General features: G+C 36.2%; 2 protein-coding genes across 2 annotated transcripts; one reads left to right on the forward strand and one right to left on the reverse strand.

Moving 5' to 3' along the window:
* Window positions 1-2,203: 2,203 nt before the first annotated feature.
* LOC108687567 (ubiquitin carboxyl-terminal hydrolase 1) lies at window positions 2,204-7,063 on the reverse strand. Its single transcript, XM_018193420.1, has 7 exons — window positions 6,797-7,063; window positions 6,369-6,548; window positions 5,519-5,757; window positions 4,898-5,127; window positions 4,302-4,819; window positions 3,553-3,745; window positions 2,204-3,275 (listed from the first exon to the last, which is right to left on the reverse strand). The coding sequence occupies exons 2-7, from the start codon at window positions 6,535-6,537 to the stop codon at window positions 2,699-2,701; spliced, it is 1,926 nt and encodes a 641-aa protein (XP_018048909.1). The 5' UTR covers window positions 6,538-6,548; window positions 6,797-7,063; the 3' UTR covers window positions 2,204-2,698.
* Window positions 7,064-17,191: 10,128 nt separating this feature from the next.
* LOC108687575 (ras GTPase-activating protein-binding protein 2) lies at window positions 17,192-23,766 on the forward strand. Its single transcript, XM_018193427.1, has 8 exons — window positions 17,192-17,289; window positions 18,048-18,228; window positions 18,525-18,890; window positions 20,176-20,640; window positions 20,708-20,903; window positions 21,167-21,423; window positions 21,504-21,669; window positions 21,741-23,766. The coding sequence occupies exons 1-8, from the start codon at window positions 17,192-17,194 to the stop codon at window positions 21,884-21,886; spliced, it is 1,875 nt and encodes a 624-aa protein (XP_018048916.1). The 3' UTR covers window positions 21,887-23,766.
* The last annotated feature ends 1,718 nt before the right edge of the window (window positions 23,767-25,484 follow it).

A 25,484-nucleotide genomic window follows, 5' to 3' on the forward strand; every position in this document is an offset into this window, starting at 1 on the left:
TATAAAGTTAATATAAAAAATATTATAAAGTTCTTAAAATTATTTAACTTTTATTTAAAATAGTTTTTTGTATCTTTCACAGTTCAGTCGATATTCACTCGGAAAGGAAAAACCAATTTTTTCAAGGTAGAGATTTACTCTCTTAACGTGTGACACTCAACACTTATTTAGAAAATCGCATCTTTTTGTTTTTATTAATATTTTAACGTATCCAATGCTTATTAAAATCGAAGATGTATAATTGATTGATTGCGTTCCCTTGTCAGAATCTTTTGTTAAAAAGATTCATTCTTTATTCATGACTTGTAGCTCTCTTATGCAAAGCGCGTCATCGATTTTGCAGTCAAATAATGCGTGCGATATTCTCTTTTTCTCATGCCTATATCATTCAACTCTAGTGTTGCATAAGTATACCATTCACGAGACAGTGCACTGCGTTGCAGTTGCAGACTCGACTAGACGATTATGTGGTGATAAGTGACCTACTGAGGGTTTCGCCGTGTGCTTTAAACACATCGCGGGGAAGACGATGTTGAAATCCGTATCCCGCGACGAAACGTTGGACGTATTTGGGTTGATTCATTTCGATAATGTCGACAAACGGTTCTTCAACGGAAATGAAATATTTTCGATGACGCGTAACAGTTTCATGAACAGCGTGCTCAGATATGTCACATCGCGTCGCGACATCAGTTTGTCGGTGTCTTTGCGAATGTTGTGTATCGATTACGCCCGTTCAGAATGCGAATGTATACAATATATACAGCGTGAAAAAGAAAGCTTGAAATTTCCATCAAGATCCTCATCGCGAAAATTATTAATGTCGAGAGACCAAAGGAAAAATGACTTATGCATCGTGTTGGTGTCCTTGCTAGATCTTTCACGATAGAAACTGTTTGCACACGATGTACAATTTTTGGTGAAAATTGTGTGTTTACGTCAATATACAATTATTTCCTTTTTTACTTTACTCACCATAATGACAATGAATTCGATGCTTAATAAATTACGGACGAGTGTCTTGGACGCGTTGTGTACTCAAAAAAAAAAAACACAAAAAGGAGAAAATTCATTAAGAAATTCTAAACGCAAAATATGTAAATGTTTGGAACAAAATTTAAATATCGTTATTGAAATGTAAAAATTATAATAGATTCTTTGTAAGAAATTTATTAGTAATAACGTTGCGTTAAATAATACGTAGCAAAATAATATTTTAAATAATATGCGGTGAAATAGATATTTTTCAAGTATTTCTCTAAAAGTGTAAAATGTACAAAGTAATAGATATCAATACAAATTAATGCAGTACTCATTATAAAAGATAAATTCGTAATTATATTTTAATAAAAATAAAGAATTATTAGTTATTATAAGTTATTAATTATAAGTTATTAAAATTGCTGATATACGATTCTTTCCAAATTAATTAATAAACGCTATATTATAGGAACAAAAAGTTTTAATCAAATTGATTTCTTATTCATACATTTTGCTAATTAAATCTTCAAGTATAAAATATTTTATTTAATTAATAATATTATTTAATTAATTTAGCCACTTGCCTTTTGTCTTACTTGAGGAACATCGAGAACATAGCCGTGTAGGAACGTCCTCCACCTAAGAGATGTGAACTACTGAATGTATCACGTCTGAAAGTAGTAGGAACTACTATGTGTACGACTGACAGGTGGAATGTTACTCCACTACTGACCCCCTATGGAAATGATCGATATATGGATGTAACCACGTATGATTGAGCTGACACTATACAAATATTTCAGTATGTGTACACGCGACATTACGAAAGACCGTATGCGCATATACGGCAGAGATAAAATTTCGTTGAATTTATCTCTGACTGGAATTTAGCAAGAGTTCGCTGACGACTATGAGGATGAAAAAAAAATTTCTTTCCCTCGATCGATAATTTCCTTGTTATATTGTAATTCAAAATTGACATGGAACTCTTATTTATATAAACAAATGGAAATTGAATTGTGTCACTTTTCAGCGAATGTGATCGATTAATATCGGAAAGAGAAACGATAGACGTTTGTAATAAACGACGTTCTAAAATATTCAAGCTACGTCGCCAATGGTGTCTATCCGTATAAGTCGCGTGTAGATTTTCTAAGGATTGGGTCAAGTGTCTCCATCTCGCGATATGGCACAAAACACATGTAGTAGACAGGTGTGTGTCAAGAATACATAATTTTTTTATTATTTTACAGATAACTAAATGATAAAACATTCCACGTCCCAACTAAGGCTAGATTATCTACACGCGGAATCGCGTCGCCCGCTTTATGATTCGTTAAGTCGAGCTCGATGGCGTTTCATTACGTGTACAGAGGTCGATTCGTCCAATCTCGCTGAGACTCTAACTTACATAACATGATTGGCGATAAACAGTTTTACTTCCTACGAAAATAATACACGCTCGCCTCTCTAAAACCCGATGCGACACGTATATAGGAAGAAGAACTTGGGTGATCTGGAATGTGCGATACATCACAGCGCGTAATTATTGAAGAATACGAAGGGAGAGAGGAGGGAGGGGAGAAGAAAGAGGGTAAATATGGGAAGAATGAGGCCCGTTTTTGTCATCGTGTGCTCGTTGCCTCGCTTGGAATTCCAAACTGAGACATTTTGATATTAAACTTCTGTTCGCGGGAGGGAGACAAAAAACGGCGGCTTATGTCGTCGATCTCACGTAGAACAAGAGATAAGGGGTGGCAGAATTCCGCGCATTGGGTGCCAATTTGTCCTCGAGTTCTCGCAGTGGGATTACATGTACCGCCTCATCGTCGCACTCCAACCATGTGACGCCCTGTTTATTTCGCTTAATGCCGCAACAATCCATGCTACGACAGCCGATCCTATTCACCAGCTGTTCCTTGTTCTCGTTCGTACTGGGCTTGCTTCTGTACAAATACTTGAGTATACCCGATGGTTTGTCTGAAGAGGAAGAAGACGATGACGAATTCGCGCTCGCGATGCCAGCCTGGCTCAAATTTTGCCGTTTATTATCGCGATCGCATTGGGAATATTCCACGTACGCAGGTTCGTCAGGTAAACGTGTATAAGCGACGTAATGACCAGCGGTCATCGTTGCACCTTGGTGCATTATAACCGAATATAATTTGTACACGTGTCGCGTCTCCGTGCTACTACCAGCTGTCATCCCATGGGTCTCATCATTACTGCACTCCTCGCAGAAACATTGCAAGGTAAGTGGCGTTGGCATGTGATTATTGATTTTCTCCATCGAACTGAAAACGTAAATTCGACTGCAATCGCGATTCAAAATATTACAAAAGTTTTTCAATATAATAAATGTAAGAACTCAAAAGCAAATTACATGTGCAATAAACTCCTTAAAGAAAATTAATTAGCAAAATATTTGTAATTTTAATACAACTGCTACTTTTATGATTGTTATGAACGTTAAAATATGCAAATATTTTTCGATATCTTGTATAAACTATGAGCCATACTTTTCAGTTATTTATTGCTTCCAATTGTGCTGAAAGATCGTACAAGACTTACCCAGCAGCGGTAGAAAACCTCTTCAACTGCAAGATAAGGAGTCTGGGTAAGGAAGGAAAACATACGGCTCTACGAGCCTCGTTATATCGTAGACACCGTGCACACCAGTACTTATCCCTTCCCCAAAGCAATTCACTAGTCACTACAGCGCGTTTGTATACCTCACTGCTATCCACCAATTCACCGTCATTATCTATAATGAAAAGTCACGTTACTATGAATCGCAATTAATTATAGAATGTATAAAATATTTAAGTTAGGTTGTTTCATCTTTCGAAAAAAAAAAAACTTTAGCTCGCTCTCTTATTCTTTTATTTTCTCATTCTTTTGTCTACTCATTAGATAAATTATTATCCACTTTATCCAATTTATCCAAAGATGAAATAGCCAGTCTTAAAACTTTAAATCTTAAAGGTTCCACGTAATCAAAAGAATAGAGAATAGAGAATAGAGAATAAAGAAGTTGTGTTTTGAAATGAGGTAAAAGTTATAAAAGTGAATTTATTAGAATATTTGTAATTTCATTGATCAAAAGACTTGTAAATCTTTTGACCTTGCTCTGAGATACATAATCGATTCCCTGTTCTCTGTTCCCCATTCTCTATTCCTTTGATTATACTTTACACAAATTTAGAAAAACAAATTGCACGAGCTTAAACGATATTATTAATAATAGCACATTCTTTTGATCTCATACTACTGCAAAGAAATTAGAATACTGCATAGAAATTAATTAATTAAGTGCACACCTTTCTCATTTGAACGATCGATGTCAATGGGAACGCATATATCGCAAAATGTCTCCTTCCTTTCCGTCACATGTTCACATTCGAGACATGTTGTGCGCAACAGGCTGACACCTTCAAAATCCTCCGAGATAAAACATTTCTTACTTTCCGGCTTACGCATTCCAATCTCGCCGTTACTTTCGACAAACTCTGCGTGACCGTTCTCATATAATCTCGCGGATCCTACGATGCCATTTGTACTTGGCTGCGCAAGAGATACCGAACTCCCTCTGCTCGTAATCTTCTTCTTCTTTCTGGACTTACGAATGCTTCTCTTACCGGTACTGCTGCTCTCTGATTGTGTGTCTGTTGACGAGTGATTTGCGGTAAATTCAGGAAAACAACCATTGTTTTGACCGAATTGGCTCTCTCTATATCTGACTAATAATTGAAAAGTCTCTCTAATGTTATCAAGCAAACAGACTAGCAGCTCATGAGCATCCTGCTGCTGGTTTCCTTCAAATATTGGATTTACTTCTCTATAATAAAATCAGTGCAAAAAATCAGTAAACATGAAACACAACATTTTTACAATATTTTGACATCAGCATACATACCTAAGAGCTTGTAAAAAGGCATCCGGTTGATACGGTTCGCTGTTTTCTCTTACTTCCGATGCCCGTAGTGCCATAAAGAGCTCGTGTAATCTTTCAGTGGCTATTTGAATACGTGGTTTATTGGCTTCTGATGTTGACCCAGCTAATGCCAATAGATCTTTACTGCTCCAACTACGACTACTGCTCGATGTTAGCGATACACCAGTTCTACCTAATGAAGAAGATTTGGCCTACAAAAAAAATTGATAATTTAAAATTTGAATTAACACGTATGCATATACATAAACAAAACAATTTCGTTTTAGAATATTCTATAGAATTAATCTATATAAAAACTATGCGTTTCACGAGTTTTCTTCGTGTTCAGATCCATTCTTGGAATGTCAATATTTTGAACCTTGTAATTCACTTTATCAGAGCGAAGAGCAGCCTGATACTGAGTCGTTTCTCCGGGCCATTCCTTTTATATTATGCTGCTTGTTGGAGTAGCGAAACGTTAGCAGATTCTAAGAATGGATCTAGACACGGAGGAAACCTGCAAAACGCATAGTCTTTATATAGAAAGCATCCATAGAAAACCTCAAGAATATTAATAAATTAATCTGTTTATTTAGTACTTACTTTTGTCTGAAGTTGCTTGTCATTTAGGTTAGACAAGTCAGTGGCTAGATGATGTAAATTGTGCAGAAAGGAAGGCGCGAATCGTAAAGTATATAATACACTATTGAGGAAGCAGGTATTTCCTAAATTACATAAGGTGGCTATCTTCAATCCTTCTGAATTAGTACCAGACATGTCGTAACTTCCATCCTGATGATTGCTCAGCTGATTTCGATAGCCATTCAACATTTTGCTTGTACCTTTATAGAATCAAGATATAATCAAAGATATATATTTCAAGAAAATTATACGTCATTCAATAAAAATATCGACCAACAATAACATAATATCAATATTACAATTTTACTCAGCAATAATGTAACATATGGTGTGCCTTCTAACAAGCGACGTAAGCGATACGGTGTGACACAATGAATCATTATATGTTTGTTATTTGTCAATGTTAAACAAAGATGACATGATCACTGTATTCCACTGTGTCGGTTATTGGAAGGCACACATGTTGTATATAATATTAACATTATGCTTTTGTTGCTTTATATTTATTAGACAATTATCAATGCAATAATCTAATAACCAACTAACACTAATATAATGCCAACATTATAATTTTACACTCAATAATACAAAGAATAATGTGTTGCACATAACAGTTACATCCTATACAGTATCCAAGAAACATAGAAATGTTAAAATATAGGAATATTTGTTTTTAGAATATTTGTGCTGTATAAATTATAGAATGAAATTATAATATTGATGTTATGTTACTGTTACTTTGTATTAACTGTTACTTTGTATTAATTATAAATATCATTAATAAATGAGAATAAATAAGAAGCATACATACTAAATGAAAAATCTGTTCTATTCAGAAGGCCCCCTCTTGTGGATGTAGGAGGGGGCTGTGGGACGACGATGGGAATTGCACGTCCGCGGCCCGACAGGGACAAGCAGAACTTCTTTCTAGGAGGAACCGAGCGTTTATCTGCGTCTTCCTCCGTTTCTAATACTGTCATCTTCTGTTAACCTAAAATGTTACCTATTCTATATTTCCCGTTTCATCAAACAGACGAACAGGGAACGCATTTCACGTGCACAAACTCCCCCCCCCCCTCCCCCTGTCTGTCCAGCCACACATACGCTCGACCAGAATTCTGGAGAATTTTTAAGAATTCTCGGTTTTATATGAACTTTGAGACGATCGGTCGATCGTCTCACGCGAACGCGGAAATACGTCGCGTCGCGAGGCGAAATGTCAAAGTGCGTTTTACTCACGTGTGATCGAGTGGAGAAGTCATGGAACGCGAACGGGCTAGTTTGTTACAACGTTGCTAATGCGAGCCGGTTTCCTACGCTAAGAGAATCACGGAAACGACTGCCCAGAAACTTGTCGCAATAAGCTACATGATCTCAAAGTTCAAACTCTGAATCAGCGCCCCGAATTAACGTATCCGCCTCAGACTCACGCCGCTCACTGGATCATCCCCGTCAACTCTGCGAGGATCGAGGACTGCGAGACGGAGAACGGAGACAACTTCACGAGACGCAACAACTAGATCACGGCCGTGAGGGGACTCTCGGGGAGAGGGGAAATATTTGCACGTCGCAATCGAGGATGTAGAAACGTGCGCTCATCAGCGCTCCAAACAGATACGGAGCCAATTAGGTTCGCCAGAGCATCGATGAAATGCTGTGATTCGTTCTTGACGTGATATTTCTATAGCGTTCTATCTATTTCACTTGCATCTACTTTCTCGTTGGGGTTGTTTAGGATTGTTGAGTACAATTAAGGAAGGTTTTTTCCTGGAGCGCACGATAATGTTCAGAATGTTCAGAAATTCGGATGCATCTAAATTTCAAGCCATTATTAATGAAATTTTTATTGGAATTACGCAAAATTCATAAATGAATTAAGCGACGTGAATCGTCATGATTCTGCGACTAAAACTGAAAGACACTCCGTAATTCTACATATATCTATTTCAAATATATTTTGCAGTATTCAGTATGATTCAGATGTGCGATCTATAATTATTTCATATGACTAATAACGCAGCTTATATATATATATATATATATATATATATGGCTGCTTTAAATTCTTTTTTGTAAGAGAAACATAATTAAACGTCGTTCTATCCTTCTTTTGATATTCATTTTTTGATAACAAAGATAAAACGATACTAATGTCGATTGGGTGTTTAGAGAGATGCTATTAGCGCTATTTGCATTATTTTAACTTCATTGTTTATTAGATATAAAACGGATGAAGGATAAAATGACGAACAAATACCGCTAATAGCATCTTTTCTCTCCGAATGCATCCTGTATCTTTTAAGTCTTTTCTAGAATCGACATATAATACTGGAAGGAGCATGCGGCGAAATCTCTTTGATCTTTTATCTTAACGGATCTAGAAAGAGTAAGGTAAATGTTTAGACACGGAACTTTCTTTTTACTATTGGTCGAATTATATGTTTCAGGAGAGGAAGGACAGTAGTATATTCTTTAAAGTCAGAAGCCATCACAAAGATATTAATTAATAAAGCGGGGAGCACAGACTTTTAGCCATTCTATACAAACTTGCATAGCCGCACAACCATATGCATAAAGAAAATTATCCAATCACATTTCTGTCATAAAGGCAAACATAAAATACGATTGGATGATTTTCTTTATGCATATGTATATGCGATTATGCAAGTTTGTGGAATGGCTCACATAACGCATATCACGTAATGCATAAGGAAATGTACCAATCGAAGTCGTTTATTTCCTTCCTTTTCATGAAATAAAGAATTCTGATTGGTTGGATTTCTTATGTCTTATGTGTTATGCATTATGCAAAAATCTATGTTCTCCGCTTATGAGTATATCCACACAAACTTGTCCACATAAACGTATGTATAAAGAAAATCCAATCGCATTTCTCCTATTATAGACGCACGTAAAATATGATTGGATAACTTTCGTACATTCTTACGCTGCATGTGAAAGCAGCCTAATTTGTTGGATTCACACTGAATCCGACGCGTATCGTACGACATTCTGCAACTAATCAGAAAGCAAAACTTTATTTCGTATTGATTGCTTACAAAGCAAAATACTGTTTTCTGATTGGTTGCAGACGCACGTCGGATCTAGAATCCCTAAAACCAGAGTCAGGCCATATCCTAAAAATGGCATGCGTGTCCGAAATGTGTGTTTGCTCTAGTCGAATCCAGTGTAAATCCAGCAATTGACTGCGTACAGCAGATTCAATAGTTGAGCGCTAGTATTGATATATTCTTTTAGATCATCCAATTAGCATTTTAGATCTGAAAGAATACATCAGTAGCACTCACTCAATTGTTGAGTCCGCTGAATGCGCCCATTGAATATGGACAGAATCCATAGGCCGGTATTCATAATTCAATTCTTTTAAGTAATGTCTTAAGACGCTAATGCAGCCCTCTGATTGATTCTGACTTCTTAAGACCATACTTAAGACGATCTTGAATATAAGATCTGACTGAATACTGGCCTATGAATATCAGCCATAGACGTTTGCTCAAAATTCGAGATAGTCTTGCGCTAATGTTTGAGCTGTCATAAACCAATCAAAGAGCCGTATAAAGCGGGGAGCACAGACTCTTGCATAACGCATAATATATAAGACATAAGAAATTGAACCAATCAGAGTTCTTTATTTGATAGAGTTCTTTATTTGATAGGAAGAAAATAAAGGTCTTCGATTGGTATATTTTCTTATGCATTACGTGATATGCATTATGCAAGATTCTATACCCGCTTTCGTTTTAAAACATTGGCCTAATTTCCACCGAAGATTTAAACCGGATCAGAATGTAAGAACCAATCAACTATAGTATTTCCTTATTACAGTTGAACAGGGGAATTCTCAAATGTACAATAGTTGGTTGGTTTTTACTTTCTGATCCGATTTAAACTCTCGGTAGAAACTAAATCAAACTTATTTCAAATTGTCTTGAGATTAAAGCCTGCAATACATAATGCTTGTTTTCCTGCTGGATTACTAACTGGATTAGAATCTTGCCATCATATTGGCTGCGATGTTGTTTGTGCCACAATCAAAAATCAAGCATTGTGTATCGCAGGTTTAAGAATGTGGTCCGACCATAGATGTTCATTTAATGACACAAGTCGACATACATGTCGTTCTATCTTTGACTATGTTTACATGATTTGATTTACGCTAAAATTATAACATTGATGTTATAAGAAACTGGCCAATCACTCCATTCTTCTTCTAAAGAATGTGATTGACCAATTTTATAACATCGATGTTATAACTTCAATGTAAATCAAACTATGTAACGCACTCTTTATCACTCTCTGAATATCAAGAAGAATCGAACGATGATTATGTTGACTTATGTCGACACTAGATTTCTAAACCGCAATTAATTTCAGAAACATCAAAATAGTCGAAATGCATATAGTACAGCTGGATTTGTGGATCCATAAATAAGAATCAATCGCTCGGTGAGCAGGCTGCATTCCAAAATCGAAAAAAAGTGTTGCAGCCTTTTTGTGACCAACTGTACACGATTTCAAACGTAGGGATAGTTCATCTTTTAGTGTACCGTCACATGAAGCGTAACCTGCGTAAGCGTAACCTGCATATTCTAGTAATATCACTAGGATATGTTATATTTATTAGAATACGCTATTCTGAAAGCTAGGATTCACATTGGGCGTATTTCGCGGAAGATTAGAGAAATATGACCAATTGCTGATCAGAATTTCTTATACACTCTAACAGAAATGCTAAACAAATTTATGATTGGTTTTCGTAACCTATGCATCTCGAAAAGTATGTCTCATGGAGAACCGGCCCCTTTCCATCGTATACATATGATCGGATGAATTGTTAAAATCAATAAATCTCTTGTGTCTTTTATGAGATTATTCTTGGCTTATTCGACGTATTTTTACATGAAACGAAAGAATCTGGCAAAAAATACGTCGCTCTATCTTGTGATCCAAGATATTAAGCGTTAAAATTGATGAGGTTAAGAAATTGTTGAGGTTAGAAAATCTGTTGATAAAATTTATTATAGTAGTTATATTTATGAATTTTATAGTTATATATAATAATATAATTATATTTTATTATAATTTATGTTATTTGTCTGAGTTTTTAATAATTTTTATATTTATATACAAGGATATTGAATGATTTAATATTATAATAAGATTGGAGTGTAATTATTATTATACTATATTATACTATTAAATCAGGCTCACTACATCAAATAACAAGTTCGCTATCAAATATCCATAACAATGATCTCACAACGAATTTTCATTTGATGACACAAATCGACATAAGTCGACAGTGTCGACACAAATTGTTCTATCCTTTTGATATTCAGAGAGTAACAAAGATGAAACGACACTTTTGTCGATTTAAATGAAAAGCACTCAATGTCAAGAAGTCACGCTTGTGGAAGCGGGCTATATTATGGCTGTGTTTCAAGATTCACTGCCAGTGCTGAAAATGTATAGTAGATGTAACATAAACTGTAGATTTTCAGCGCTAGCAGTGAATTTTGGAATACAGCCTTTATCAGAAAGAAGCTCTTCGAAAAGTATCGAGTCTGCACGAATATGACATCAAGTTGATGCTCAGTAGAGTTCTAAATTTTTCATGGGATGAGAATATCCTTGTATTTCTATCATGAAGAAACTCTCTGCTTTGATCGAGATTAATAATAATAATATTAAAATTAAAAACATGGCCGTTTATGAAGCACAAGTAAATATACGTGGTTGAATGGAAAATAAGATCTTCTCCCTACTGTATATTATTATACTGTGGTGGTGCTGTAAACAACTACACACAATGAAAGGAATAAGGTCTTTTGCCTGTTTCATAGTCCCATATTAATCAGATCTTGTATTTAAGGAAGCCTTAAATATAAGGCCTGACTATGAATACGGGCATTTATTCTTGAAAGGAAACGTATATGAAAAGCCTAGGAAAATATTATAGTATACGTAACGTAACTGTAGTATTTCCCTAGGCTCGTATACATTTCTTTTCAAGAATAGAAGCTCAGAGAAACAGAATAAAGGACCACGCACAATAAAAGGAACAGGGAACAGAGATTAGAGAATAAGAATTTCAACCTATTAGAAATCATATATTGTGGAATGTATACATAATTTCTGATAGGTTGAAATTCTTATTCTCTGTTCCTTATTTCTTTCATTGTGCTAGTTTCGAGGGTTTAAATCAGGGTTACGAAACTTTATCCCTAGGATGAAAAGTGAAAAGTGAAAAATTTCTCCATTAACTTAAAATTTTCACTTTTCACTTTCTATCCTAAAAATAAAGTTTCATGATTAATACCCAGATTAGAATATAAGAACCAACCAACTGCAGTTGAATATTCCCTTGTTACAGTCGAACGACAGTCGGGAAATGCTCGATTGTAATTGATTGGTTCTTACATTTTGATCCGGATTAAATCCTCGGGAAAACTAGGCCATTGTGCGCAGCCCCTAAATTGCAGCTATAAAGATGCTTTACAAGTTTCATAGTTTATGACGAATATTTTCGTGACTAACTGATGATAGGCAACTACGATTATAATTTAAAAAACGTAAAAATTTAATTATGTCTAATAATTTAATTATGTTATAAAGATATATCCATACAATTTGCATAAATATATGCATGTAGAAAATTACTCAATCGCATTTCTTTTATAAAGTTGCACGAAAAATGTGATTGGATAATTTTTTTTATGCATTTTTATTTCTAAGGCTGGAATCAGACTACGCCTTAAAGAATGAGATTGAAAGATTGAAGTTTGACTAAAAGAATCCAAAATTTCCTTGTCTTCATTGGTGAAATTTCAAGCTTTAATTTTTAATTTTAATCTTCAATGCATAGTCTATTCCGGCCTAAAGAATCATAATAAGCCCTCCAAACTCTGATTAGAGGGTCTCTACATCTGTGAAATGAGCCCCAAAACTGGGCTTCAAGGTGGAAACACATTAATGTCCATTTTCACCAATGTAGATTAACTTTAAGCTGTCTCAGACAAAATTTCTGTAAGACACTAATCTTAAGACGTGAACTTAAGCCAATGAGCCAATCAAATGCTTTAGATTTATGTATTCTAACGGAAATTAAAGTAGCACTAAATTTATCCATAAGGCGAGTTTCAATCGGTTGAAATTCGCCTTATTATAAAGTTATGGATAAGTTATTACTGTTATTTCTATTTCTTTTAGATTATGTAGAAGAGAACTACGTAGAATATTATTAAGCAATATCCTGATTGGCTCGTCGACTTAAGTTTACGTCTTACAATTATTTGCGGAATTTCGTGTGCGGCAGCCCTTATCTTGGTTTAACTTACTCTTCGTCTTTTTCTAATTAAGATTTAAAAAAAGACAAAGAGTAAGTTGAATCAAGATTAAGGTTAATCGATATTGATGGAAATGGGCATAAATATGTTTTCCGAAGTTAAATTTTATTTAAAACCTGATTTATAGACAATCTGATCTAGGATTTTTGAAAAAATTAAAATTTTACGGAATATATCTATATAAAACATTCTTATGTAATGATGTATACAAAATGAAATTTTTAACCGACATTTGAATATTTCTTTTACGTATCATAAATATTCGGAATATTTTGGAGTATTCTTGGAATTTTTTTTGAGATTTTAGAAATATTTTATGAATATTTTTAGAATATTCCAAAATATTTCGAATATTTATTTAAGAATATTTAGCGTTTGCTGGATAAACACCGCTTATTTTTAGCAAAAACAGATCACGTGTTGAAAATCGATGCTCGATATTTGTTTTGAAAATTAAAATTGAACGTCAGGCGTCAGCCTAAAATTATAACTTCTAGAAATAAGATAAAAATGAACAAATTTACTAAAACAATTTTCTGCATTCCAAAACGTTTCAATATAAAATAGTAGACATATAGAATATACGATAATAAATATATAGATTAATCGAGTAGAGAATTTTTATCGGACAGGACGTTTTAGAATGTAGCCTTAAACAACAACAGCGTTTGATAAGATATTCATTTTGCAATTATGTATATTTGAAGTTTTCTTCGCTAATTTAAGACAAGATTACTCCTCTAGATTTAAAAGCATAATCCAATTAGCGCAAATAAAATTTCCAGCAGTTGCAAAATAAACACAAAAAATATTATGTTGAACGCGACCAATAAAATATTTTTTAAATAAAATTATAAATATTTGAATGGATTTGCTGGAAAGATTTTAAAAAGGATTTCAAAAGTTTTTATTGCTATTTCATCGAAGCAGTAGGTGCGTTCAGAAACTCGCATCTTCCTGCTACATATCATCTCATCTGCGTTCAGTATTAACATTTCTAGAGCCAATCGAGCTGCTCGATCCATTCCAGATTCGAAAACCAAGCTCGCAGAGCTAATACAGATTTTCGCGCCTAAATTAAATTCAACCTATATATTTATAATAATGTATCCAATTGATTTGTTAGCACATACGTTCATCTCTTTTGATACTTCTATTTTACAAATAGTGTGTTTGAACTATTATAATGTCTGAATCTACAAACGCTGAAACAAATACTATCAAATAGAAATTGATGGAGTACGTTATGTATAATATTTAACGAGAAAAGTAAGTTTTTAATTCTTTCCTCTTTAAATTTGAGGTTATATATTTGAAAACAAAGAATTTGCTAATTAATTTTTAGATCAAAGCTTATGTTGCACGTATAGAATGAAATAAAATCAAACTAATATATTTAAATCATTAATATATTTAAAGACTCTAACGAATATAAATCAAGTGATTTAATTTATAAATTGCTGAAATTTATTTTGCAATGTAGTATTTTCTTTTAGAAAATATACCTTGCATATGAATTTGCTATATTCACGTAATAATCTATTTTTAGTATATAAGACCATTATCAGTTTCTAGTAAAGCGAAAGACATTTTTAATTAATAGGGTATTTTTTATTTATTCATAAAAATAAACAATTTTCATTTCATAATCTAACTTTAAAGGACAATTTACAGTTCTGTAACGTTCGGAATTAATTCTTGGCTCTCGGATTGCTCGAAGATCACGTGATCAAGCTCGCCATCTATTAGCTCATATCTCAAGTCATCTTTGTTCGCGTCGCAAGCTCCAATATGTTCCAACATGCTCCAACATGTTCCTACCACAGCTCCTACTCTATCAAGCGCATTAGAATGAGTAAGAGTTATGATAGAAGCATATTACAACATGTTGCGACGCGAACAAACCTTCAGATTTGCATTGCCGAACGCATCTAGTCACGTGATCGGCCGTGCGTGATATGAGTGCGCGATCGGCACGGAAATGAGAACGGCGAGGAACTCAGAGGAACGGTAGCGCGTGCGCCGGAAGATTCTGATTTGTAAGATACATCATTTCTGGCCAATGAAAATCGGTGCTCCACGTTTCATATCTTCAACACCGGCGTTCACCGGCGCTCAGGTGCTTCCGGTACCGAGCAGATTGATGCGCCCGTCTGTGTCTCTACGACGCCTTCGTTCGTGTATTCGTGTATCGCCAAGTTCCTCTAGCGGTGCTCTGCCTCTGCGCGCATTTGCTGACACAGTGCCGTCGATACCACTACACAGTACAAGTACAAGCCGCGTAAACGACGATACATACGAAATCGCGAACTGTTTTTATAATTAATACCACGAACTTACGCCACTTACGGGCTCTGTGTCTGTGGCGTTCGCTCGATCGCTCGAGGCATCACCGATCCTCGCAAAATCGTTCGCGACACCGTCGGCTTCCCGCGCGATAAGCAACCGCTGCCGGTCGTGCCGAGGTGCCCCCCCGATAGCTGCGTCCCCGCTGTGTGCCGCGCGCGAGACCGTCTGAAATCAGGTAAGTCCACCCCCCACGCTGAACGCTCTATTGTTGCCATCAATGCCATCATTGCGATCGCCGAGGCCATCGTCGCGATGATTGCTCGCTCCATCGTTCCCTCGTGCTCGATGCGAGGGAAGACGCACTCCTTCGACGGTGGAATCGCGTCACTCTGAGACCGTGCCCGTCGGCTATCTCAGCCACGCCGTCGCGATCCGCCCTGTCCGATGGACTCTCGACAGTCTCGACATCGCGTCTCGTGTCCGCGTTGGCGTGTTTCCGTACGCGGTACGGGTCATCGGGAAACATCGCCATGCTTGCGCGAGCGACCGGGCGCGACCGCGCGCTCTCTCTCTCTCTCTCTCTCTCTCTCTCTCTCTCTCTCTCTCTCTCTTTATCTCCCTCTCCCATCGCATCCGCGTTCTCTTCGGCGTGCTCTTCCTCGCACTTCTTCCTCGTCCCTTTTTTTATTTCATCCTGCTCCATGGACTCCCGGACAGGGATGCGCGAGGAAATGGACTCTCCGTTCCGAGTTGAGAAACACGTGCTTTGCAGGATACGCCGAGTATCCTTGGCGCGGTTTAGGTATCGAGGTATGAAGAGAGACAAAGAGATCTCGAGGGGAGGGGAGGGGGTGAAGAGAGGAAGAGAGGTGGTGGCATGCGAAAATTTTGCCATGCGCTTCGCTGAACTACGCGCGTCGCCAATCCCTTTGTGTTTGCCGCATGTATCCGATTATTTGCGCGCTGCGTAACGAGACTGGATTTTCGGGAGGGCTCGGGGAATTAAGCTCTCGCGAGGTCGCCGGCGATGATTCCAGAGCCCAAGGGCACATCCCTCCCCTCTCTCTCTTTCCCTCCCCCTCCCATGGATTTTACATGCAAGGGAAAATGCAACCTCGTGTATACCTGGGATTCGGAGAACTCGAAGATTCTGGATGGGCCATCATAATATTTTTCTACGTGGAAAATAATTTAGCGCAGTAGTACAGGCATTGAATAAATCAGCCAGTAATTTAAATCCGATTAGAAATGGAGTCATAAAATATTCATGAGTTATAAAATATAGTACGTTTGTATAGAGCATTGACTATATCTATATAATGAATGTGTGCGTGCGTTTAATATATTCTCGAAATATGCGACGACAATGCCTCAAATGATGAAATTTCTTTCGTTTTAACAATATTCATTTTTATGTCGCTAAATTACACATATGATTAATTACATTTTTAAACAAATTTTATGAATTTATTTCTCATAATTGGTATGCATAATGAAAAATATTTATATTTGATTATTCGTTATAATAAGAATGCCATGTGTTTTCTAAGAAATATTATTCGCTTAACATATTCTGTGAGATATGTTATATTATTAATATATTATAATTTAATTACCTTTATAAATTTAATTATATTTTTAAATAAATATTTTTAATTTAATATTATACAATACTTTTGATCTGTTTAATTAAATGTTGTATTGAAACATAAAAAACTTTTGAATATTGTAAATTATATTTTAAAAAAAGTATAAAAAAATATCCTATTCACAAACCTAATAATTTTTTTTTAATCCACAATTTTATAATTATACCACGGTGCTCTCTCTCTCTCTCTCTCTCTCTCTCTCTCTCTCTAATAAAGATGTATTTTTCTTTGTTTCAGATATCTGCCTTAATAATTTTAAGATTTTACATTTGAACGTTTAGTTTGCTGTTTCCAGCGAAAAAATATTCTAGAAGTTAAAAAGTAAGAAGATGGTCATGGAGGCATCTCCCTCTCCACAAAGTGTCGGTCGTGAGTTCGTCCGACAGTATTATACATTGCTGAATCAGGCGCCTGCCCATCTCCACAGGTAATGTTGTCTAAGCTATATTTTTCCAATTTAATTTAGGCCGTAAATTTTTTGTCTGTTGTAACAAGCTCAAATTTTATTCAAGGAATAACAATAATACTTAATAATAAACAATAATAAAAATAAATAAATAAATAAAAACAAAATAAAAATAAATAATAGTAAACAGACATTGGTATCTTTCAACTGTTGCACATAAGTCTCCTCTAACGTTTTCCTTCATAATATTTGAAGTTTTTTTGACTATATAAAACACGCGTCGCAATAAACATGTGTGTTTAGTGTTTGTATTTCAATCTCTTATGACTGATCATATATGATATCATATATTTGCATCCTAGAGTGCTTTCCCATAACAATCGGAATTTCGGAAAACGGAATCTCGAAAAAATAATAAGATCATAATCATTCGTTTGTACAAAATTTAAATGCAAAATTTAAATGATTGATTGATCGTATAACTTCTGAGATTCTGTTTTCCGAAATTCCGACTGTTATGGAGAAGTATTCTAAGGGTCAGACTCAAACTCAGGATCTACCCTATATAGATCTATTCGCGTTGCTTGAAATCACAAAAACTTTAAATGAGATAAATATATATTCGATTATTGAGAGAGAAAGCGAAGATCTTGAATGCAAAAAATGCAAGTAATGTGAAAAAAATGTTTTAAGTCAATTGCTCCTCACTGAACAACGCGTTATTCCCTGCAGGAATATTTTTCGAATGCCGCAATAATTATGATAAATTTTACGATTAGGTTCTACAATCAGCATTCTTCCTTCGTGCACGGCGGATTGGATTCTAATCGAGAGTGTACCCCGGCGATCGGTCAAAAACAAATACATCAGAAGATTCAACAACTGAACTTTCGCGATTGCCATGCCAAAATAAGCCAAGTTGATTCTCAGCTTACTCTTGAAAATGGAGTTGTTGTCCAGGTAATTACATCAACTTTAAGATGAGAATTTAACATTAACATCAAAAACGATATGATTTGTATTTTATTTTTTAATAGAATATAATAGTAGAAATTTAATATGTATTAAAATATTGCATATATCATCTTCACGAAGCATTAATTTTTTTAACGCTCACTTTTTAAATAATATTTATATAGTCTTTAATTGACTTAAAACATTATATTTTTATGAAATCTAGCATATGTTGATGAATTTAATAAACATATAATTATTACTTACATGTAGTTACATATTCATGTTTTATTATCATGTAGGTATCCGGAGAACTGTCTAACGCCGGACAACCAATGCGTCGATTTACTCAGACTTTCGTATTGGCTGTGCAAGCACCCAAAACTTACTACGTGCACAATGATATCTTCCGTTATCAAGACTTGATATTCCCCGATGAGGATGAGGCTGACGTGAGTGCTGGGGATAGTGGTGAGAGCGGTGAAAGAGAAGTAGAGGAAATTGGTCGATCTGAACCTGAGGAAGATGAACATCAAACTCAGGCGCAGCAACTGTCGGCTCCTGCTCAAGCTACTGAGCAGCAAGCTCAACCGCCTCTCATTCCGACTCAGCAACCTCCATTGCAGCAACAGCAGCCGATGTATTACGCTGCGCCACCTCAACCACACGTTAGTATAACAAATATAAAGATAAAAGGAAGTCAGATGATATTGGACAATTTATGTTTTCCTAACATTTTTTTGGATGAAAAAAATTACATATAGTATACATAAAAGTATATGAAACGTTATTCTTGTATCAACATTATAATTGTTTTTTTCTTAATGTATCTAAATTTTTATATTTTTTAAATATCATATTTTCTTAGTTTTTTTTTATAAATTAGAAGATGGCATTGAAATATTTATAAAAAAAATAAAAACTTATTAAAAAGTTCCTATAGTCTTATCTGTGCAGTAGTTTTAATGCTATTTCTTGCTTTTTAATAGCTTTTAATCTATCTCTATAATCTATAATTTAATCTATCTCTAATATACTTTTCGGAATAGAATATCGCTTCCTCGTCTCTATTATGATTTTCTTATCTTTTTCTTAATAACTTTTCTTCCCTTTGTCCCGTATCTTCTCCATATTCATCTAGAATAAAACACAGTCAAAGACAAGTTTAAGTCTATCTGATATCATCTAAATTACATTCACTGAAAAAACAATTTATAAAACAAAATGAAACAAGAAAGATTTTAAAGAATATATACACTTATATTGTGAATTAAAAATGAAATTTGAACTTGCAATGTAATGTGACTGATTGTTAAAGTTAACTTTGTGCCGGTATAAACAACAGCTACACAATAAAATACAAAATATAATCACGAATAATATTATCCCTATTCTTAATATGGAGAGATCTTGGCTCTCACATATAAATTGATTTGTCAGTGTCTTGAAAATGCTGCCATACGTGTCTAAAATTATGAACAATTCTTATCCATTTGATCTTCTATTGCTATTGTCGAAAAATTAAGGTTTTTAACTAGGAAGGCCTCCTGGCCAAATGTTAGTAGGCGCGCGCGGCAATGTCGTGCCACAAATTTATTATTTAGGAATCAAATAATTGGACAATCTTCATAAAAGCAAGTAAAATATATTTATAATAAAATATAATAATAATAAGATTTAATAAAATATAATAATAAAATTTAACGTTAAATGAGGAATACCGAAAGTCGGTAATAAAAAAAGACCTGCATTATCAATGATTTTTCAGAAAAGTTTTGCACACTCAGTGCCGCAGCGCGCCCGGTTAAAAGTTAAAGTTACAAACGTATTGTATAATGCAAACAGTTTTTTCTATAAGCTCAGATTTAAATTAGTAAAGAATTAAATTTGTCAGATTTTATAATTTACCATGGGTTATGCAATTTTCTATTTTTTGTTTTTACTGGAACTAAGGTTCATCCGGTGATACAGCAAGTGTTGAACGGAACAGTGCACGAGGAGGTGATCAATCAACAAGCACCACAACAGCAACAGCAACAGCAGCAGCAGCAGCAGCAACAACAACAGCAGCAGCAACAGCAACAACAACCGCCACCACCACCTCCTGCACAGCAACATCCATATATAGCCGAACCAGCTGCTCAATCTCAGTTTGTACAGGAGGCAGAGCTAAGCAATGGCGAGCAGCCACAACAGCAAAGTGAGAACGAGCCACAGGCCCAGACAGAGGAGAGGAATGAGCAGCCTGAGACAGAAGCATTTACTGCATCCGCACAAGAGACAGAACCCGAACATCAGGTATCTAGCGCTACTGTCAACAGCAGCGGACCCAAAACGTATGCTAATTTGGTAAAGTCTTTCCCAAGCGGTCCTACTGGTGCTACTAGTCCTCAAGCTCCTAAATTATCTATGTCTCCGGTAAGTTTCATTTGGCACAATATCATGTGCAATATGAAGAAGAGAATAAATTTCTTTTTCTTTACAGCCACCTATGACGAATCTACGTCTGGACGATAGGTCGCCATTACATCCTACAAATAACGGACCGACGTCTATGTCTGTATCCAATAATGTATCTACAGTTCAGCAACAGGCGCATCGAGTGGGCGGAAATCAACCACCGCAACAACAGCAACATCCTCAGCAGCAACGCGTTCCGAGAGGGGGATTAGTTCAAAGAGGTAAAAAGAATTGGGAACTAGTACAAAGGGGACTAATACAAAGGGGACAAGGTAAAAAAAAAGAAGATAAGATAACTTAGAAGGCAGAATATAAACTTCCATATTTAAAGTAATATGGAAATGAGTCCTTTTAGCCGCATATTCTTATAAATCTTGATTATTTTTATATTAATTATTTTTTAATTATTTTAATTACTTAATTTCTCATTTTCTTTTTTTGTTTTGCACATGTATATTACATTACGTGTAATTATCTATCTTAGATGGAGAACGTCGTGGCACAAGACCAGGACAGTACAGTGACGCTCATCAACTTTTCCTGGGCAACTTACCACACAATGCCTCTGAAAATGATTTGCGTCAAGTATTCGAACGTTATGGTAGAGTTGCTGAGTTACGCGTGCATAGTAAATCGAATGACAGATGTAAACCGCAAGGAAATAATACCGCACGAGTACCTAATTATGGATTTATCACGTTCGAGGATCAACAGGTTGTGACCAAGGTGTTAAATTCCTTGGTAAGTTTTGTCTCCTAAATATACATATATATCATCTTTAATAAAGATAGAACTTGTTGCTTTTATTATAATCATTTCAGCCCATTTATTATCCTGACGAGAGTGGACAAAAATTGAATGTAGAGGAAAAGAAGGTGAGACCCAGGCCCATGTTGGATGGTAGTGGTGGCAGATTGAACTCTGGCGATGGTGGCATGCGCTCCATGGGTGGTCAACAGCAGCAACAGCAACAGCAACGTGGACCAGGTAATTTCTAAATTATTCTTTTTCAATTTATTAATTTTTTTATTTACCAATTCATTATTGACTTAATTCAGGCGGACCTGGAGGCGTAATGAGAGGTGGACAGCACGGTGCACGAGGTGGCCGTGGTGGTTTTTCACGAGGCGGTGACGGCGGTAGGGGTGGCGGCATGCGACAGCCAGGCAATCCGAGTAATCCCGGCTACCAAAATCGTCGCTAATACCGGCCATACTACGCAACAGCCTCTTTCTAATTTCGTCTATACTGAATAAAGTCACCGGTACCATCACACATCTGCCATCTTCATTTCAAGAAGCGGAATCTAGGACTATTTCGTATGTCGCACGACCTCATCACTGACGCCAATCTCATGCTTAAACGTCGCTTGCAACGTTCGTCAAGCAACAGCAACAACCGATATTAGTTGACGTAGCTCAAAAAAGAATCGTATGAAATATGAGCTCGAACATGGATGGCGTGCCAATTGAAATCTCGACCGAGGATCACTTCTCACACGAGACTTTGAGCTTAGTGGTGTGTGTATCTGAAATCATCGGTCAGGCGATGATCATTGGTTCGAATTCGTCCTTCGTACATCGACAATCGGGTAATCCCGTAGGACTTTGCGACGCGAAGTACTCGTACGCAATCATAGACACATACATACACAAACACGTGCAACCGTGCGACAAGAAGAGCACATAGGAGAACGTCGGAGTGTGGCAAATTTTAGTGCAAATGGAAAAAGGCAACGGAACGTGATCTGAAATCGGAGAAATTGTGTCGGAACTCTTTGTGAGGCGAGTAGTGCGCAACATTCGTCACTCCGCGCGTTTCCTCCGGCTCGCCAAATCGCAGGACGAAAAGGCAGCGGAGCGAATTCCGGTGCGCACACACACGCACACACACACACACACACACACACACACACACACACACACACACACACACACCACCACCACCACCACCACCACCACCACATAACTAAGCGAGGGGCAACCAAGCGAGAGCGAAGCGAATGAAGGAGTGTCGCTGTGACATGCATAAATCTCATACGCTTTTGAGTCGACTCATCAACCGCTAACGAAAACGTCCCGTTGCCCCAAATGAAGAATCAGCGTAGATAAAAATCGCACGGAACAAATCCCGACGAAACGACTACAGGATCCCAAGACTGTGTCCCGGTTGCACGCGGCAGAAAAAAAAAATAAAAGGAAAGGCGACAGTTTTTTTTCTTCTACGATCTTCTCCTTTATTTATATTGCCGATCATCGATTGATCGGTATCGATCGTAGACAGGACAATGCTTTTAAACTGCAATAACTGGTTTCGCCGTTTTTCCTTGCTCCATCCGCATATAAGTAAACAATCCTGGCCGCGTCTCGTTGCAGTTCGGAACTTTTTGTTCGTGCCTATCTTATTCCTGGTCTTACCTTCCTTCCCTATCCCTTTTCTTCTAGAAACACATCTTTCTGCGCTACTCTGTCCTCTCTCCTAAACTCTTTTTACCTAGCATCTACCTCCCTTTCCCTTCACGTACATACTTATTACTTTCGTTTAGATAAAGTTAATAAGGATCGCGCACGCGCATGGTCTGACGTTGTATCGCTCGATCGCTAATTATCAGTTGGCAGCGTTTTCACGAGGGTCAATAATGTCTTCTGGTAATCACAGAATTCGCCAAGCATTAAATGTGAGCATTAAAACTATACACACAGTGCGAAAATGCGTCCAACGTAGCGACAGAACATTTTCGTGCTATGTGAGTAACAACTTTTTCGGAATATAATGTATCAATTTCTCTCGGGACAATATTATCTGTTCACATTTTTTTGACGAAGTACATTCATATGTCGTAGACTGCTTAGAGTATGAAGTGAAACAAGAGTTCTAGTCAGCAACGCTCACAATGCATGAGAAGAATCCTGTGATTATTAGAGATTGGGCGATGTGTCTCTCCTGGCCTATCAGCCTTCATTCCTTTATGAAACTAACGGAATTTTGGAAGCGAATGGTCTGAAATTCGCGCGATACTGTAGTAGAAAGTAACGTCAAGCAAATTTTTAATTTTCCCTTTTTATGTTTTGATGAAAAAAGGATATTAAAAATTTGCATTTGACAATAAGTAGTGAAAAAGAGAAAGAGATGGAGAGAGAGAGAGAGAGAGAGAGAGAGAGAGAGAGAGAGAGAGAGAGAGAGCATGAGAGAAAGAAAGTTTGTTAGTTTGTATTCTTCGTCGTCGTGATCAAGATCATCGTGGAGATTGTTAACGTAGATCACGCACGAGCGCGATACATCCGCTGTAGTTTGTAATTAAAAAGAAAAAAGTAAAAAACTCGTCGCAATGCCCCGCGTCTGGGACACGGCGACCGCGCCTCCTCTTCGAGGGCCCCGCCTCATTTAACGTTACATTTTTTTAAGCACTCTAGGGGATTAATATTCATCATGTAGTATTATACGTGATGTTAATGTCTCGTTTAACAAGACTTGGGACAATGACGATGACGATGACAGACTAGTAAGTGACAATGATATAATGACAATGGCGGCGATGATAACGCGGCCGCTCTGACGCAGACGCGGACAAAGGGATAGGTTTCGCGTAGCTGCGATTTGCTTTTTTTCGGAAAGTAATTAAAAACAAATAAAAAAAGGACGAGTAAAACCAACGAGCATCTCAAACATTCTCGTTAGGTATACAATATCTCGCAATTCTTAAGCCTATCTTTCCGTTATAGGTATTATAAAAAAAGCGCTACGTAGGAAGTAATGAAGGTTCGACCCATTTTTATCCTACTTCTTTATAAGTTAGTTTAGTAACGCGTGGAAACGTATTTCCGGAATTTTGTCAGTAATTATCACGTAATTGGCATACTTTAATATTGTTAAAAAAAAACGAAAAAAGAAAGAAAAATTTATCATTAAATTTGAACTAGAAATATACAGGATGGAGCACTCAACTTTATCACTTCTCTCTTCCTTGCGGCAGAATTGCGTATGTGATTATGAAAGAGAGGATCGCAAAATTAAGATAGGTCACTTTCATGTTTCCTTTCATTCAGTTATAATCATTTTATTCTAATATGAAAATTTTGATCTACTTGAGCTATTAAACAATCATTTTCAAGAATATTTTTTTTTATATTTTTAAAAAAATTATTGTACAGAAACATATTTTTATTTTTACATGACATCCTCTTTAACATCAAGTAAAACATACCAATTGAAGCACGGTGTGATCACGTTATTCGTTACAAATTCTTAACACTTCGACTGAAATTTCATCCGCAATTTCTTGGAAATCATGGCATTCCCAAGATTCTGAATTTTACCTCTCTCGCTTTAGTCACATTGACAAATACGAATTAAAAAAGAGTCATTCGTATACATAAGTGCCATAATTCCCAAGAAAACTGAGTATTGTGCACATAACTGTAAAATATAGCAGTCAAAGTGTTAAAGAAGAAATTAAATTTGAATATAGTATGGTGATATTAGATACAATTCATGCTCAGTTAAGGCAAAATTTTTGCAGTGACCTGCACTTTGTTTAGCAAATATATTTATCGCTTAAAAAAAAACAAGGTTTAAATTAATACTGCAATGGTAAAATGTTTCTCTTTTCATGATATGTGAGAGATAAGTGTAACATTAGAGAGATTTTGAGATATTGAAGCGCCAGCAGCTTCACAACTTTGTATACATATGTAGAGCATATATTTAAACGAATATTTGTATGACTAAGAGAGAATTGTCATTCTAGATCCTCTTGTACATTAAACGGTAAACCGTCTCCATCATTTTTATCCCAACTTAAA

Source organism: Atta colombica, unplaced genomic scaffold, assembly GCF_001594045.1.
Source record: "Atta colombica isolate Treedump-2 unplaced genomic scaffold, Acol1.0 scaffold208, whole genome shotgun sequence".
NCBI classification, from domain to species: domain Eukaryota; kingdom Metazoa; phylum Arthropoda; class Insecta; order Hymenoptera; family Formicidae; genus Atta; species Atta colombica.